The sequence below is a fragment of the Aulonocara sp. 'chitande type north' Nkhata Bay genome, linkage group LG16 (assembly GCF_057382095.1).
Source record: "Aulonocara sp. 'chitande type north' Nkhata Bay isolate Kocher_YH1m ecotype deep benthic linkage group LG16, A_spYH_male_GT1.1, whole genome shotgun sequence".
Lineage (NCBI taxonomy): Eukaryota > Metazoa > Chordata > Actinopteri > Cichliformes > Cichlidae > Aulonocara > Aulonocara sp. 'chitande type north' Nkhata Bay.
In genome coordinates this window covers 28,632,450-28,650,574 of record NC_141359.1, presented here as the reverse complement: position 1 = coordinate 28,650,574, position 18,125 = coordinate 28,632,450, and the positions used below count along the sequence as shown (strand labels likewise).

General features: G+C 40.2%; 1 protein-coding gene and 1 long non-coding RNA gene across 5 annotated transcripts in view; one reads left to right on the top strand and one right to left on the bottom strand.

Moving 5' to 3' along the window:
* Nucleotides 1–9,083, top strand: part of cps1 (carbamoyl-phosphate synthase 1, mitochondrial) — a 71,464-nt gene extending 62,381 nt beyond the window's left edge. Inside the window, exons 35-39 of one of the 4 annotated variants that reach the window (XM_086266715.1) lie at nucleotides 428–487; nucleotides 2,284–2,396; nucleotides 6,334–6,463; nucleotides 6,566–6,718; nucleotides 8,108–9,082. In XM_086266715.1, coding sequence (XP_086122841.1) covers nucleotides 428–487; nucleotides 2,284–2,396; nucleotides 6,334–6,463; nucleotides 6,566–6,679 — 417 coding nt within the window. In that variant the 3' untranslated portion in view covers nucleotides 6,680–6,718; nucleotides 8,108–9,082. Of the gene's footprint in view, nucleotides 1–427; nucleotides 488–2,283; nucleotides 2,397–6,333; nucleotides 6,464–6,565; nucleotides 7,664–8,107 lie in introns of those variants that run through there. The other 3 variants (XM_086266717.1, XM_086266714.1, XM_086266718.1) reach the window with 3 other exon arrangements.
* The window catches only part of LOC147311764 (uncharacterized), a 64,582-nt gene that overhangs the window by 4,373 nt on the left and 42,084 nt on the right, over nucleotides 1–18,125 (bottom strand). Inside the window, exon 4 of the long non-coding RNA XR_015125372.1 lies at nucleotides 346–491. This is a non-coding gene — a long non-coding RNA (uncharacterized LOC147311764). The remainder of the gene's footprint in view (nucleotides 1–345; nucleotides 492–18,125) is intronic.

Below are 18,125 nucleotides of genomic sequence, written 5' to 3'. Positions count from 1 at the left end.
ATTGCAATGCTGCCTTTTTTCTTTTCTTTTTTAACTTCAAATTGACTGATATAACACACCTACCTACCAAACCAGAATGTCATTATGTTGTCTTAATTTGGAACAACCCTTTATTGCCTTTGTAAATGTTAAATGAATTGGGGGGGGGGGAAATGTGGGTATTCCAAAGGGATGACAATATTTGTATTATTGTTGAATATTTATATAGTCCTAATTGGGCATCTAAAAATTCAATTATTTTACAAGTTGTGCCTTATTTTGTAACCGCTTTTCTGTAGGGAAGTATCATGAATACAGTGTGATTGTGATTTGAAAGGGAAAGTGAGACAGAAAAGAAGAACAAACCTTCAATGATACAGTGCTGAATTTGTCTCATACAGTATCAGTATCAGTTTTTCAAATATCCGTCTGCTTCCCTCCCTTCCAGCATTCGTTCCGACCCAGTTTCTTGGCTACAGCAAACCAGCTGAAAGAGGAAGGCTTCAAGGTGACTGCAATTTCAAACATAAGAGACGAGACGTGTTATTGAAAATCAGAAATATTTTCCTTTTTGTGATTTTCGGTCATTGAAAATCAGAAATGGCTTCCTTTTTATGATCTTCGGTTAATGAAGCTCTTCTGATTCCTGCTCTTTAGATTTACTGAAAAGAACTAAGAATTTCTTTCCTTCAGTATTTTTACATTCTATATATGTATGCGTTTGTAATGCTGCATTACAGGGAGTGCAGAATTATTAGGCAAGTTGTATTTTTGAGGAATAATTTTATTATTGAACAACAACCATGTTCTCAATGAACCCAAAAAACTCATTAATATCAAAGCTGAATGTTTGTGGAAGTAGTTTTTAGTTTGTTTTTAGTTTTAGCTATTTTAGGGGGATATCTGAGTGTGCAGGTGACTATTACTGTGCATAATTATTAGGCAACTTAACAAAAAACAAATATATACCCATTTCAATTATTTATTTTCACCAGTGAAACCAATATAACATCTCCACATTCACAAATATACATTTCTGACATTCAAAAACTAAACAAAAACAAATCAGCAACCAATATAGCCACCTTTCTTTGCAAGGACACTCAAAAGCCTGCCATCCATGGATTCTGTCAGTGTTTTGATCTGTTCACCATCAACATTGCGTGCAGCAGCAACCACAGCCTCCCAGACACTGTTCAGAGAGATGTACTGTTTTCCCTCCTTGTAAATCTCACATTTGATGATGGACCACAGGTTCTCAATGGGGTTCAGATCAGGTGAACAAGGTGGCCATGTCATTAGTTTTTCTTCTTTTATACCCTTTCTTGCCAGCCACGCTGTGGAGTACTTGGACGCGTGTGATGGAGCATTGTCCTGCATGAAAATCATGTTTTTCTTGAAGGATGCAGACTTCTTCCTGTACCACTGCTTGAAGGTGTCTTCCAGAAACTGGCAGTAGGACTGGGAGTTGAGCTTGACTCCATCCTCAACCCGAAAAGGCCCCACAAGCTCATCTTTGATGATACCAGCCCAAACCAGTACTCCACCTCCACCTTGCTGGCATCTGAGTCGGACTGGAGCTCTCTGCCCTTTACCAATCCAGCCACGGGCCCATCCATCTGGCCCATCAAGACTCACTGTCATTTCATCAGTCCATAAAACCTTAGAAAATCAGTCTTGAGATATTTCTTGGCCCAGTCTTGACGTTTCAGCTTGTGTGTCTTGTTCAGTGGTGGTCGTCTTTCAGCCTTTCTTACCTTGGCCATGTCTCTGAGTATTGCACACCTTGTGCTTTTGGGCACTCCAGTGATGTTGCAGCTCTGAAATATGGCCAAACTGGTGGCAAGTGGCATCTTGGCAGCTGCACGCTTGACTTTTCTCAGTTCATGGGCAGTTATTTTGCGCCTTGGTTTTTCCACACGCTTCTTGCGACCCTGTTGACTATTTTGAATGAAACGCTTGATTGTTCGATGATCACGCTTCAGAAGCTTTGCAATTTTGAGACTGCTGCATCCCTCTGCAAGATATCTCACTATTTTTGACTTTTCTGAGCCTGTCAAGTCCTTCTTTTGACCCATTTTGCCAAAGGAAAGGACGTTGCCTAATAATTATGCACACCTGATATAGGGTGTTGATGTCATTAGACCACACCCCTTCTCATTACAGAGATGCACATCACCTTAATTGGTAGTAGGCTTTCGAGCCTATACAGCTTGGAGTAAGACAACATGCATGAAGAGGATGATGTGGACAAAATACTCATTTGCCTAATAATTCTGCACTCCCTGTATATTGCTCTTCTAGCTCTATGCTACTGAAGCCACTTCCGCTTGGTTGTGTGCCAATGACGTTCCTGCCATTCCAGTAGCCTGGCCCACTGGGATGGGTGGAGACAACAGCTTGCCCAGTATTAAGAGGTGAGTAAATGTTCATTTAGATTACTAAATTGATGTTAAACCCTTCTGGCACATTTATTGAAGTGGCTCATGTGAAACTTTGGCCTTTAAACTCTGAAGCCAAGCTTGTGGTTTTCAGAGGAAGTGTTTAAGCATTAAATGAATTGTAACATATTAGATTAAAAACAAGATGTCTAATCAGCATAGTATGCTGCCTTAAGATCTAAAGCCTCTTCATTATCGTTGTAAGATGTGAAAAGATCAAAGAAGATTTAGCAGACTCTGAAGTCCAGAGTCATTACATTGACCAGTATAAGACTTGAATAGGGAGAATGATGAAATTATTTATAAGGGTAACATAAAGTTAAAGCAGTTATGGGCAATAATAAAGTACAAAAATTGAACAAATATTTTGCACAACTTCCATAAATGGCGCTGCTACTCTTCCACTTTTTGACACTTTGTTACGGTCCTATAGCGTGTCTCCTAAGTTGATTTTGGTTGGTCGACACTAATGACTTGTCATTGAATTATCATTTTCTCGTGTACTACTGCTCCACTTTCCAGACACACAGCACACTGTAAAATACTGACACTGAAGTCTGGTCACAGAGAGAAACTATCACAACCAAAGAAAATCAAAAATAGCACAAATTAGGTAGATAGTGATATATTTTGCTGTTGGCCACTCCTGTGAAACATTGTAGGGAAACTTGCAGTGGAAGCTTAATTAGAGTTGCAAAACTTTGAACATTATAGATTGCATTCTTTAATAGCATTTCACTTTCTTGGTATCTTAACCAGGACATGTCTGGCGACGAATTGCTGTACATTGTTTTAACATTGGTCTGTTTTTTATTGAATTGCTCAGTTGCCAGTAGTACAACCTGTTAAGAAAGTTCTACATAGAGAGAATTATTGTAGCACAGTAGCCGTGACTGTGACGGTGTTCAGGTAACGATTCCACAAACGGGTAATGATCATGCCACAATGAAGCCATCTGGACCATATGTTCGGAAGTCAGCTAGTGAAAAAGAAGGTACGAAAAATGTAATAAGCCTAGACCAACACTAACAAACACATACAGATGTACACAACACTATTTGGCATCATCTGTGCAAGGTGGCATAGAGGCCAATTCTTTATAGAAGGAAAAAAACTCACAACCTTTGTTGTCACTGTCTGTCACACACGTTCATTTAGAATTCAGCCTTATTTCTATGCAGTCTGTCGAAGGCCTTCAGGTGAAAATGTAAAAAGAGACTGGGGCTGTGTGTGTGTGGGGACAGAGAAAATTTGGTCTGATCTTTGTTTATGTTGGAAGTATACAAACACAATTTGCTTATTTGGTCATAATTATAATATTTGTTTGTTTGTTTTTTGTTTTTTTGTCTTTTCTGAACATTCTTGTCCAACATTTGGATTATTGGCAGGAAAAATCTAACACTTGGATTTAATAACTGGCGGGACATCCTTTTGCAGCAGTAACTTCAAATAAGTGTTTTCAGTAGCTTCACATCAGGCCTGTTATGCTCTCAGAAGGTATTTTAGACTTTTTTTTTTTTTTTTTTTTTTTTTTTTTTTTTTTTTACAGCGTTCCTATATCTCGGCCACATTGTTAAGATTTCTTGAGTGAACAACTGACCTGAGCTCCGTAACATTTCTAGTCTCAAGGTCTGGGTTCTGTCTGGCCAATGTGCAAATTCAGCGTCTCTTTCTTTTCACAGTGTATTTACTTTTATGTTTAAAGTCCTTTTTTTTTTTTTTTTTTTCTGCGGCATCACCAATTTCTACAACAGCTTCAGCTAGTGGAGAAGCCACTCTGATATTATCCTGTAAAATGCTCTTGAGCTGTCTAGAAGGAGCAAACCAACCCCAAATCCTCTTTCCACTGTGTTTGACTTTTGGGTGAATGATTTCATTTTGGCAGCAGCCCTCTTTTACACTATGGTTAACTTGCATACAGTACAGAAAGCTCAATCACTGAAAAATATTCCTGTATTGATTCCTCTTCATCTCCAACTTTTTGTCTCTGATTCTTGTTTTAAGTTGTTAAAAATATTGTATTGTAGTTGGGTGACCATTCCCACAGAGTAGACTCTGCTAAATTGTCTTTACATCCACCTGTAAACTGATGACTGAGACTTTCTTCATCAACTGTTCCAGCTTCATACAAGTCAGCAATTACAACAGCAAATACAACTTTGAGATCTTAGATCTTCCCACAACTTCAAGCTGATTTCATTGATGATTGGGCTTTATGTTTGCAAGTTTGTAACTCAGCTTTTGCTGATGATTATAATTTTAGCTGTAATTTTCTACTTGCATTATGAGTATTTCAGTTGTGTGATCAATGTGGACTTGTGTTTGTGTTTGAATATTTGTTAAACTATGGTTTTATCAATCAAGAGCTGATATAATGATTATCTGAAGCAGACTGATCAGTCAGGCAGGAGAAAATGCCATTGTCAGCAACATGGTCAAACCTGATTTTAGTTATTTCATTTTTTTTTTTTTAAATTCTTCATAGCTCTCTTTGTTCTTTCTGTTCTTTTCCTAGTTGTAAAGTATCTGTGTCATTTCAACTTGCTGCATCTCTGTATAATTGTCTTCGTCCTTCACTGATTCCTTTTTTTTGTCTTTTTTGCTTAGAATGTAAAGTCAAGTCATCTTGTCTAATCTGATTTTCAAGAATCTGTTTCCACTGTAGAGAATCTGTGGGGTATATGGCCTAAAGCTATGCGGTTCTGGTCAGGCGAGTTGGCTGCCAATCAAGCACAGTAATAACAAACCATTTGGTAGATGTTTTGTCACTATGGGCAGGTACTAAGGGCTGCTAGAAAACAAAAATGGGTATTTCCATAAAGCTCGTCAGCAGCTGGAAGCTCTACAACTTCCTGGCAGACGACCTGCCATTTGCAGGCACCTCAAATAATCGGACTGTGGACAATTCAAACTTGAATGATCTTCAACTCTTGTTTCTTGTACTCTCCCCCCACACTCTAGGTCCTGGATTTCCAAATCAAATCAGAATTTACTTTTATTTGAAAGGGGGATTTTTGAACCAGTGAACAACACTCTAGTTCTTTTTTTTTTTTTTTTTTTTCTTTACCCCAAGTAAGAAGCTTCTCACATCTCTGATTTAGGAGTGGCTTAATATTAAGAATGTGACGGTTGTAGCTCCTTTCCTGAAAACATCTGTTCATGGTGGCTTGTGATACACTGACACCAGTTGTGAAACCCAAGTTCTTGAATCAAATGGTCACTGGTTGCTTGTGCACCTTCCCAACAACACTTTCCTGTTCCAGTGAACTCTCCAATCTGTGGACTTTCTGTGGCTTAATCCTCCTTGTTGAAGGTTTCATTTGTCTTCCCAGTGACTGTTTCAATGTGCAAGACTGAACTAGACTGTAAATATCATTTCTTAATGTTTGAATAGTAATTTAATCAAATTTAAAATTTAATATTCTAATAATCTGAGATTAATTATTGATTTTAGTCCTCTATAATCCATAACCAAAGTTAAAACACAAAATGAATGAAATATTTCATTTTACATAAATAAAAATAGGTTAAAATCTTTTCTGAATTAAATTATAAAAAAATTTCATAATATTCTTACATGTAGCAGCTCAGAATCTTAACATTTAATTTTCTTAAGAGTTAATGCAAAGGAGTTAAGTCATTGACAGATTGACACACTCACTCTCGCACACATCAGTTGTGGGTGTAGAAATATTTGCTGCATTTTCCAAGGAAACTTTGGCACATAAGGTTCAGGGCTCAAACCTTCAAACCTACAGATAGTCGAGTCTGCTCCACCACCTGAGCTGCATCCACCCCATCACATTTTGTTTGAGTCAAAGTTTACTCTGTGCTTTGGGTTTAAATTGAATTTCTTTTAATTTTTTTTTTTGCATGTGTTTTTTTTTTTTTTTGTTTTTTTTTTTGTTTATAGATTGATCAGTGAGGGTCATATCGACCTGGTGGTCAACTTGCCCAATAACAATACTCGACACGTGAAGGATAACTTCCTCATCCGCAGAATGGCCATTGACCATGGAGTCCCACTCATTACCAATTTTCAGGTCAGTACTATGCTGCCAACTAAAACTTGTGGTTTTATTTACAATCTGACTCACTGTGACAACTGACTGACTTCTGTTTCATTTTTTTTCTTTCTGCGTTAGGTGGTAAAGCTATTTGCTGAGGCGATCCACTATGCAGCTCAGCTGGACACTACAAGTCTTTTCCACTACCGACAGAAAGAAAGCCAACAAAGAGGGTCTGGCCAGCAGGGTTAGAATTTCCTCTCCAGTCCTGTTGCCAAACAGCAATATGAAGTGAGAGCAATATTTTGTACTATTTTCTTATAACACTTGGAGCCAAGCTTTCCACATTAATGGGGAAATAAGCCCATTTTAAATAAACCAGAATTCTCCTAAAGTCAGGGCTTTTACAATAATTAAACTCTGCCTTTCCCAAAAGGTCAGACGGGTCATTAGAATAAATGTCCCGAACTAGGAAAGAGATGAGTGTTGTACTGAATTAGGATAAACATCAGCCATCGAGTTTCTTCATAACCTGGCAATTCAAAAACTGTTAATATTAATAGCTAGCAAGCTAAAAAGCATTATAGAACTAATTACTAATAATTAAAGCCCTTTCGTTGGAGCGCAAAACCAATTCTAAAGGGTGACTTATAAAGGGGTACCAGCGAAGGTAATTACACTGGATTTTCAATTATGTAAATCCCTAAGGAGAGTTTATGTTCTTTTGTTGTTTCATTTATGGCTCTCGCTGGATGTAATGAAATGAAAATTTTCAATTTCTCAGCTCCCCTCAGTAAATTTTAATGCTACTGGCTTGGCCAAAAGACTTTACTAATTTGCTCTTGTTGAGGCATTTTATTGTAGTTTGGATGGTGCTAAAGATGTACTGTATGTAAAGCATGTACTATATCCATAACTTTCAACATAAGTGTAGATAAACAAACTGAAATAATAGACTTTCCCCCATTTTGGTAAGAAATCACTGTTATTTTCAAGGGCATCGGTCTGGAACACAAACTTTGAAGTTTGAAGAAGATGGCAACCTCCCTGTTTATATATTTGGATCGATCTCTGTATATGCCATATGTTTCAAATTCAGTCTGCATGTGAACCTGCTGTGCATTTTAATGCATCAAAGTGAAAACGCATTCAACCAGACGTTGTGTTGAAATAGTCTCATATTTTGTTACGTGCTTTTGGTAATAGTTGTTTTAACAATCAGTGAAACACAATAAAGACTTATTTCACATAATGGATGCTCTTTGTGTTGGTGTTTTTCAGTGCGCTTGTGATGGTCGTGCATTAAAATGACTGTCACTCTAACATCAGTGTAGATGCTTTTAAGAGCCCCGTCAGACACAGACACACACAAATTAATTTGGCACTAAAACGTCAAATTGAGAAAGACTAATAATGGCGACAGTTAATTCTAAGGCCAGTTGTTAGCTTGTGATCAGATCATCTAAGTCATATTTACTGCAAATGTGTATGACGTAAAAGCAAAAATCCCAACTTTATAACAAGGCTTGATATCTGTGGCACTGTACACTACATGTTAAATTTGTTTAATACTATTATATGTGTTAATACAGTTCTTACATGGACAATTAAGATGACTTTTAATGTCAGAATGTCATGTACAAGTTTGGATTTATTTGGGATTTTCTTTCATCCACACAGGCTCAAAATTAGACATGCATACATGAAGTGATGCTGAAGCGCGCTGGTTGGATATGCAGTCGACCATATGCCGCACGGCTGAGAGTGGCCGGCCCGGGTTCCAGTGTGACTCGTGGCCCTTTGCTGCATTTCTCCCCCTCTCTGTCACCCTCAGATGAGAATAAGTTGGTTAGGAAAGATGACTACAATAAAATGAGTTTTACAATACGTTGGCATCCTCTCAATCCATCCAATCAAGAAAGACGCCCCTGCTCCAGAATAAATACACAAGCTCAACGGAAATTTACAGCTGTCCACACAGACAAGCTAAATGTCTTCTGAAAAGAAAAGTTTTGCTGTCGGATAATAGAAAGATTGAGGTATTTGCCCACAAAGTGTGTTTGAAGGAGTAAAGGTGAGACTTTCAAACCTAAAAACACTGTACAACATAGCCATGGATTCATTGTACTCTGCATTGTTTTTCCACCTGTTGACTGATAATATTGCACAAAGTGGATGGGATAATCAAAAAGTAGTAGTACCTCGAAATTCTTCAACTTCACCTCATGTCAACAGCTAGATGGTTGAAACTTGGACATAATTGGGTGTTCCAACAGGACTTATGCCAAAAACGTGATGGCTACCAAAACATTTGGTCAAGATGGAAGTTGTTAAACATTTAACCAAATATTAGTGGGGGTGTATGCATATAATTGAACCTTTTATGTGTAATTTTGACTCGATGTGCAATTTTAAATGAGAAGAAAATGCAATTCTTGTCATTAAAGATGTATGCTGAAAAAGTCATTGCACCCTGGAATTAAGAATAGTTATAAGTGATAAATAATAAACAAATTATTAAAACCCCTAAATTATCATGGCATTCATGCCATGAGGAGTGTATGCAAACTTTTGATCACAGCTGTGAGTCGGAGTGTAACTATTTCAGTGAAGTAAGGAACAACAAAAGGTTTAGTGCAGTTCATCATCCCCGCAGAAAAGCTCAGGGAAGGAGCTTTGTTATGGTCTTTTCTCTTGTAAAAATAAAACGCAATTTAAAAAAGTATAAATCTTTCTTTAGTGTCAACTTTCCTAAATGGGTTTTCTTGTGCCGTGTTGTTCATTGTGCAGTGCCAAGCCATAATGTGCTCATTATTACCCCTTGAGACTGGTGGGGAAAAATCACTGACGGGTACATGAAGGTGGATGAGAACTGCATTTGTACTGTGTGTGTGTGTTCTCCTTAAGGGCCACAAGGTATAACAATTATAATAAACACCTCCAAACTTTTTTCCTCCACTTTCGCAGGAGAGAAAATATTGCAAATATAGACTAATGTATTTGTAAATGTATGAATAGCTGCCACACCTGCATTTACCACCTATTGAGACCCTCCAGGTTTTCTTCCACACAAGAGCACAGCTGAACAAAGAGGTAACCTGCACATCAAGTCCAAAAGACTCACACAATAATGCTATTATAGGGCCTACACACTTGGACTATGCAGTTTTTTATTTTTTTATTTTGTACCCCTATAGCTTAATCTCTTAAACCCCAACGCCCCCTGATACGGGGGCAAAAGGCAGGAGATCAGTTAGGCTTGGGGCTTAAGAGGTTAACTGCTACAGATTTCGTCTCTAGACTAAACTCTCTAAAGAGTGCTAATATTGATCTGCTACATATTCTTCCTCCTGCAGTTTGACCCACACTGTTTTTTTTTTTTTTTTTCTCCTGTGCCTCTGCTTCTACAGGTGACTAAAATACCTCACCATTTTTCTTTAAGTACCATTCTGTTCATCTGCCTACAGCACTGTAATATCCACAAATAAGCAAACACTTTAAGAATTGTATTCATAAATGCAGCCTGGGGCATATTGTGTTTGTTTATAGTGCAGTTGTAAAATGTCCCATAGCTGGCAGTCAGTGGAGAGAGTATGGGAAAAATGCACAACCAAATTTGTCCATTAGAAGAGAGGGGGAAAAGCATTTATTTGTTTTTTTTTTTTTTTTTACTGCTGATGGAGAAGCACATCTGGGGTTTAACATATGCTTTATAGTGTCACCCTATGCTGAACATTTGGTTTAGTGCAATGTCAGGGCTATAGTTTTACTTTTATTTGCTTTGGTGTGGGAGAGAAAAGGTGAAATGGGGAGAATATGTTTTTGACTCTCGGGGGTAAAAACAGCAAAAACAAAAACCCAACGACACTTGGGTCTCACATAAAAAAAATACCTCTGTCTTTATAAGCAAAATCTCAATTCTGATTCAGCTGAGCTAATACTACCTTAGCAGCCCAGAGCCATCAGAGTCATGAATCACTGCAGGTACAGTATCTAAGCAACAGGACTGCGCGTGGTGCTCATTGCTGACAATAACTTCCACACAGACCCCTGTGTCTTCAGGAGTATTTCACCAAATCCTGCTTTGATTAAAATATAGTGTTGCTAAATTTAACCTCACTCTGTTATTTGAAACATGGTTGTTTTGTGTTGGGTCTGCTGACTCTGAATCATCCACGAGCGTATCAAGGTGTTCGTTTCTATATGTGGCCAAGTGCTTCCTTGAGTGCACAAAATGAAAGAAAAGACAGCAAATGAAGACCATAAACAAAAATGTTCTTTGGAAGGTTAAAACTTAGATTTAAGCGTCATGAAGGTTGTATTTTTCCACTTTACAAACTGAGAGAAAATATTTTCCAGCCAGATTTTGAAACTTCTATTTTTCTAATTACCTGGGAATGGTGTTAGACATACCACATATTAATACATATTAAACTAGGCATATTTTACATAGCTAATTTAGTATTTAAATATCATAAATAATGAGGTTTAATTTAAATTTAAACTCATGAAAGTTTGCTAGATCACACTGTTGAGCATGCCATTGTTCCAATGCTTGAATAATGTTTTTAAATTCTTTAATCATTTATATCTGTTTCAAATGAAAGGTTTAATATTTTGGGGAAATTCTGCTATGTGTAATTTAAATAGTAAGTTGACCTGCAGGTAAAATTGCAGCTGATATTAATTGATGATTTAATTAAAGATGAAATAGCATTGTATTTTGTTGGATCTTCGGGTTATTATAACCTGAATCAAAGCATAAAAATGCAAATTATGTAAACATACATGAACATATTGAAATTAAAACATTTTTAGATTTTGGCAACTAAATATTACTGCTTAGCAGTTGTGCATAGGGCTCTATGGCTTATTTAAATATCTCACTGTGTACAGATATAGTTTCAACTAGGATGGGGATAAACTGACAAGTATTTTGGGTGTACTCCTCCATATAGTGGATTTTTGGTACTATATACACATTTCTACATTGACTAAAAGGATCCTGTGATGTATTCTCAGTTTTACCGCATGCTTAGGCGGACAAGGACGAAATGAGGAAGTTCATCAAAGATCTTCAGTCATAGCGTTCATCAGCCAGCATTGATTTCAATCAATCACAGCATTAATACAACAGGCAAAATTAAAAACTACTCCAACTTAAGAAAAAATCCATCTATCTGTCCATCTACTGTATCTATCTGCAAACATATAGATATATGTCTGCTCAAATCAAACAGAATAACTGACATTGTCAGACTTTGTTCCTTTTTTTTAAAGAAGAATGAGGGTATGTAGCCTGAGCAGTCATGTCCAAAAATGATAAATAATGCACTGTTTCACTACATAATTCTTCTAGCTGGCATGAGGAGAAACCCGCTGTTTTTCATTGGAGGAAAAAAAAATAAACCTGGCTAATTGACATGCGTTTTTCATGCTGTGCTAAATGAATAATTTATGGAGGTGAGGAGCAAGCAGGGCTTAGAAGACAGTGCATCACAGTGGGATAAGTCATATAGTAGTTGGAGACAGAGCCATGCATGCCAAGTGTGCACAAAAGATTTGCAAGGGACTGTTGTTCTGATTAGATAAATCACAGCAATAGTTTTTTTTTGTTTTGTTTGTTTTTTTTAAAAAAAAAGACATTTTTCTTCTTTAGATTTCTCTTGCATTACATTTTGTAGTTTTAACACACCATTTAGCAAATGCTGACAACTTTTATCTATTAAAATACACATAAGCTCTCCACCCTCACCTCCTCTATCTTTCTCTAACACAAATATACAAACTTTCAATCGTATAATACAAATAATGATGTCAAATCAGCCCAGAAAGTCTTCTTAATGCTTTGCAGAGTCTAATTTCTTCAACTGCTCTCTTTTGATGAGTGTTAAATACCATTCTGTCAGCAAGACACCACCCCATTAGCTGTAGTAGCTTTTAAATTCAATTGTGATTGTGCAGCTTAATTGTTTCCCAGGCCATCAAACAGTTCGAGTTGCCATCTGTAAGTACACGATTGTCATAATGTGTTCCCACACTGCGACAGCATAGTCACCTATTGTTTAACAGCCTCTGTTCATCTCATGAGAGTTTAAATCGCTTGCCATGCCTCTAATAATGGATGGACTTTACTAGGACAAAGTCAAAGTTTTTTCTGTTTAGATAGTTAGTTAATCCCCATATACAGCAATTAATCTTAGTTTCACTTTTAACCAACTACAGCACATAAGTCCTGCTTACAATAATGCATCCATCCACTTTCTTCCACTTTACAAATCCAGGGTGATTGGGTGGACTGGAGCCTGTCCTGGCTACCAGTGGTTCTTTACCTGAAGCAACCTCTGACTGACTATAGGGCTGTCAATTCACACCCAGTTCACCCAATTCACACCCAATTATTGGCTCAAGCCAGTAAAACTTACCAATGCATCACTAGTTCTTTTATATAGTTAAAAGGCTCCTTATAAAGACAAACACTTACATAAAATTATTTCAAAATCCATAAAAACAAAAAAGAGAGGACATTTCCAGAAAGAAAACTCACCTGCTTGGTTTAGCCCAGTGATGTTGAACATGACATCACCAGCACCATGAAAGTCAAGAAAAGCTGGACAGGTCACTTCATAAACTGTTGACCTGCGTGGAACCTCAGAACAAGAAAACAGAAGTACGTATAGACAAAGAAACAAACAGGATTTAAACCTGCAAGAAAATAAAAGTAACAGTTGATTGTCTGTTCGCTTTAACGTGCTCAGTTGTTTTGATGTTTTGAATACAGAAAAACCCAGGATAATAAGTGAAGCAATGTTATCTTAGCAATGGCAAGTCCCAGCAAATAAGCACAATTTGTCACACCTATAAGTGTGGTGCAACTAAGTAGTGTAATACTGTCAAGTGATTTCATACAACTAAGGTGTTTTGAGTCGGTTCAGTGTGACTATCTCTTAAATCTTGATTAGCAGAAGGTGTCTGTTGTAAATTGTACATTCTTCTTCATTGTTTTGACATGCACATGTATCGCAAGCCTAAAAAACTAATTACTCTAGCCCTGAATCACATCAGATCCCTGTATTTGTAAGCTTCCCCGATGAGCCCACGTTTAGATTACTTCCTTGTTAACACACAATTAGAAACACTTTGGAAGAGAAACGGCAGTGATGGCAAACTCCCTTTTGTTAATTTTTTTCCCACCTTGCAGGTTTCAAGGGAGGACTTTGAGTTCTTTAACGAGTATGTTTTGCAATCAGTATTACAGAACTTCCTCTAAGCTCAATCACGCCCCTTGTTTAGTGAAAGAGGGTGGCAATTAAATGTCAATGTGGAAGGGTGTTGGTATTCTAGTGGTAGAGAGGAGATTTCCCTGCACAGTCTGTGAAGGTTGTAACTGAGGCTTTGTCTGGAATGTCAAAGACGAGGTGTGTGCTGTTCAACACACACACTCCCCCAAATGTACATGCAACCGTGCAACTCGAGGAAACCTGTGTAGTCTGCTAAAAACTCACAGCCAACCTCTGTAACATGCTCCCAGGGAAGCTCTACTCAAAGTATCATAGGATTATCTTTCCAAGCCTCTAACTATTCTGCACTCAAGCATGGGTTTACTTGTACATTAAGCTGTTACAGTTGTGCAAACTATGGAGGAACTTTCATCCAAAACAAGTGAATGGAAATGTGATTTTAGGAATGAGTAGGTGTCTTAGGGCCAGATATATTAAGCAGAGCAAATTAGCATGAGGTTGCAGTTGCACAAAATTCTGTGGGTAATGTATTAACAATGTATGATTTTACAAAGACTAAACCACTTAATTTTTTCAGGAATTACCAGACCTGATAAGTGAGTAATACATTAGTGGAGGCTTTATGCATTGGATTCTCTTTGGAAACCATATGAAATTTTAGATCCATGAAGCACCTGAAGGAAAATTAATGTTTTTGAAACAAGGCAGAACTCCTTTAGCAATAGCTGGGGACTGTATGAATGTTAGACGGTAGTTCCCTGGATCTGAAAGCTCAGGAGAAGCACAACATCTATCCAGAGGAAGGTAGTTCTACAGCACACTCTTCTACCAAACAAACCTGGATTGCGTGTGCAACAGGTGACCTATAGGGTTTGTAGAAGAGCAGTTGTTAGATTATTCTGTTATTATATGTTACCTTATATATGTAATCAAAATAGTTGAATTAGAATACTGCTGTAGATCACATTATACCCTTTAATATAGAGTGTGTGAGCTGTATGTAGTTTAGTTCTCGTTATACTTTTGAGTTAACAGAACATATTCACATATTAGTTCATTAGATAAATGTGCATCACTCTGTATCCTTGATCTGCTGGGAATGTGTTACACTGTTTTCTTGACATGCTTAATTGTTTGAATCATGAAGAGAAGATTGTAAGCAGGAGACTCTGTGTCTAAGACAGGGGAGATAGACAGACCACATTCCATACCCCCACCTTACAGAAAGCAGAGAAACAACTGCCGAGGTCATAACTTAGGCGCTGTAACAGAGAAAGAATGTGATGTTTTGGCTTTTACGACTAGCTGGGGGCCACTAGAGAGTATAAAAAGCTGAGCAACCCGTCACCATTTTGAGACATGTGCCTGACCCTCTGGTAGCATCTCTCCCGTCCGGACGTTGTAATGCTCTGACTGTTGAATTGTATGGAAATAAATGATTGTTGATTGAGCATAAATACACCGAGTATTGTCCTTCCTTCAGCCCAAAGATTCAAAGAATTGGGAGATTTCAACACAGTACAAAACATTGTATGTTTTACTTTTACTGCACTAAGAGTGTAAATGTACACACCATCCTTTTAAATTTTTCGTTTTTCTTGTGTGTCTTTAGGGTGGAGGTATTTTTTTTAGTCAATATTACATCTGGTGTCACATAAGGTACACTGTGTAAAATCTCACCACTAGATGTCAGTAGTTCGCAGACTGCGATGAACTGAATTCTATTTTTTTTTTTTTTTAACCCCTCCCAACTATAGGACAAACAACCAGTGTTACAAACTTAGCGACTTTGTCGCTATATTTAGCGAGTTTTCAGACCCCTTAGTCGCTAAAAAAAAGACGTGAAAGCGCGTATCGCTTTTACTCTCAACAAGCAGCAGGTGCTGTAACGCAGTCAGTTCTTCTTTTACTCATATGCTGTTTTGTGGATCACAACGTTTAAAACTACTTATAAACACACACACAAAGTAACTCCACCAGAGTGCCTATTTCGGGTCACTTTTGCCGGTCCAAGCCCGGGTAAAGGAGCAGGTTTGTGTAATTGTGACATTAAAAAAAAACAATAATTGCTAAAAGAAATTTAATATTGTGGCATGCAGAGGAATCTTTACAAAGAAGCTCACAGAGAGAGATTGTTATTCAACCCCAAGCTGGTAGGGGGAGCTCTTTATTACAACACACACTGATGCTACACTGTGCTTCGAGGGTCATCAACAGCATAACAGAACTCACCCATGGTTGCATTCATTCTATAAAACAACAACTGTAAGTGCCTTTGAACCGCAGTACAAACACAACATTCAAGATAACAGTTAAAAGCAGTGTAACCATAAACAACAAAACAAGAACATCCAAACAGCAGTCCCAAGGCATGATGGGAGAGAACTAGCCGCTCCCCCAACATGCCACACAGCCCCCACCTGAGTGGTTAGCTGTCCCCAGCAACCGGCATGTCCATAGCAAAGTCTCTGAGGTGTTGGGGAAGGCGACGGCTTCGTTGAGGACGTTCCGTGGGTCCCCCAGCTGCCTCCGAGGCCAGGTTGGGGGCCTGCAGTTGAAGCTGGGACCCTGACGTCTCCCTGGATGGACTCAAGGGCTGATAGGGTGCCAGGCGATCGTGATGGAGTACGACCACCCTGTTCCGTTTGACCAGCCGCACCCTGTAGACCACGTCAGACAGCCTCTCAAGAACAGTGCAGGGTCCAACCCACTGGCTCATTAGTTTGGGAGAAAGCCCTTTCTTCCTCTCCGGGCTGTAGACCCACACATGCTGACTGGGCGAAAGTCCTTCCCCCTTGCAGCGGGTATCATAAGCTCGCTTTTGCCGGGAGCCTGCATCTCGGAGAGCCTGCCTGGTCAACTGATGCACCTCTCGGAGTCGGGCGAGGAGGTTGTGGAGGTAGTCCAACCCGGGATCCCCGCACACTTCCTGCCTGGGGGGAGATCCAAACACCAAGTCCACTGGGGTACGAAGCTCATGACCAAACATCAAGGCCGCTGGAGTGCACTTAGTAGACTCCTGGACTGCAGAACGGTAGGCCATTAGGACCAGGGGAAGGTGTTGATCCCAGTCACGCTGCTGGTGGGAGGTCAGGATAGCAAGCTGGGTGGCCAGGGTGCGGTTGAAGCGTTCCACCAACCCATCGCTTTGGGGGTGCAGTGGCGTCGTCCGGGTCTTCCTGATACCCAGCCGCTGACAGACCTCCTTGAACACCGCAGCCTCAAAATTCCGGCCCTGGCCGCTGTGCAGTTCCTCTGGTACCCCGAACCGGCAGAACATCTCGTTGACCAGACGCTCAGCAGTGGTAACAGCACTCTGGTCAGGGACTGCATAGGCCTCAGGCCACTTAGTGAAGTAGTCCATGGCAACCAGGACGTAGCGGTTCCCCTGGTCAGTGGTGGGGAAGGGTCCCAGGATGTCCACACCAACCCGCTCAATGGGAGCCCCCACCTGATACTGCTGCAAGGGGGCATGAGAGCGTTGGGAAGGCCCTTTCTGAGCCGTGCAGGCATCACACCGATGGACATGGAGCTCTACGTCCTGGCGACACCCGGGCCAGTAGAACCGAGACCGGAGTCGCCGCAGAGTCTTGGTAACTCCAAAGTGTCCTGCCCCCGCTGCACCATGAACCAGCTGGAGCACCCTGGACCGCAACTGTTGAGGTACCACGAGCTGGAAGACCTCTCGGTGATCCCCGGGAGCCTGCCAGCGGCGATAGAGGAGGCCGTTTCGGTTTGTGAGGTTGGCCCATTGGGAGTAGAGAGCCTTGGTCTCGAGGTCCAGTGCAGATACCTCTGGCCATGATGGTCTCTGACCGGCTCCAATCCAACACTGAACCTGGGAAAGGGCAGGGTCCTGGTTCTGGTCGTGTTGCAGCTGTTAGGGATCCATGGCCTCCAGACCCTCAGTATCCCCTGCGGCGGACTGAACCTGAAGACTGCTACAATGCCCACCTGGAACAGAGTCATTCTCAGGGCCGCCCTGTGGTGACGCGATCACTGAAGTCATGCCCTCCCGGTCCTCCAAGCGTTGGCAGTACCTGCACTGTTTTTCCTCACAAGGGCGTCGGGAGAGGGCATCTGCATTGGTGTGGAGACGTCCCGCCCGGTGACGGACCTCAAAGTGGTAATCTTGCAACGTCTCCAACCACCGGGCTAGCTGTCCCTCCGGTTCTTTAAAGCTGAGCAGCCAAGTGAGGGACGCATGGTCTGTGCGCAGGAGGAACTTCTTCCCGTAGAGGTAGGGTCTGAAATGGCGGAGACCCAGGATGATGGCCAGCAGCTCTCGACGGGTGACACAATAGTTCCTCTCCGGTCTGCTGAGGGAATGGCTGTAGTAGGAGATGACCCGTTCCCCCTCAGGGCCTTCCTGCGACAGTACAGCCCCCACCCCTGTGTTGCTGGCATCGGTGTCCACGACAAAAGGGAGCTGCAGGTCTGGGTAGGCTAGCACCGGT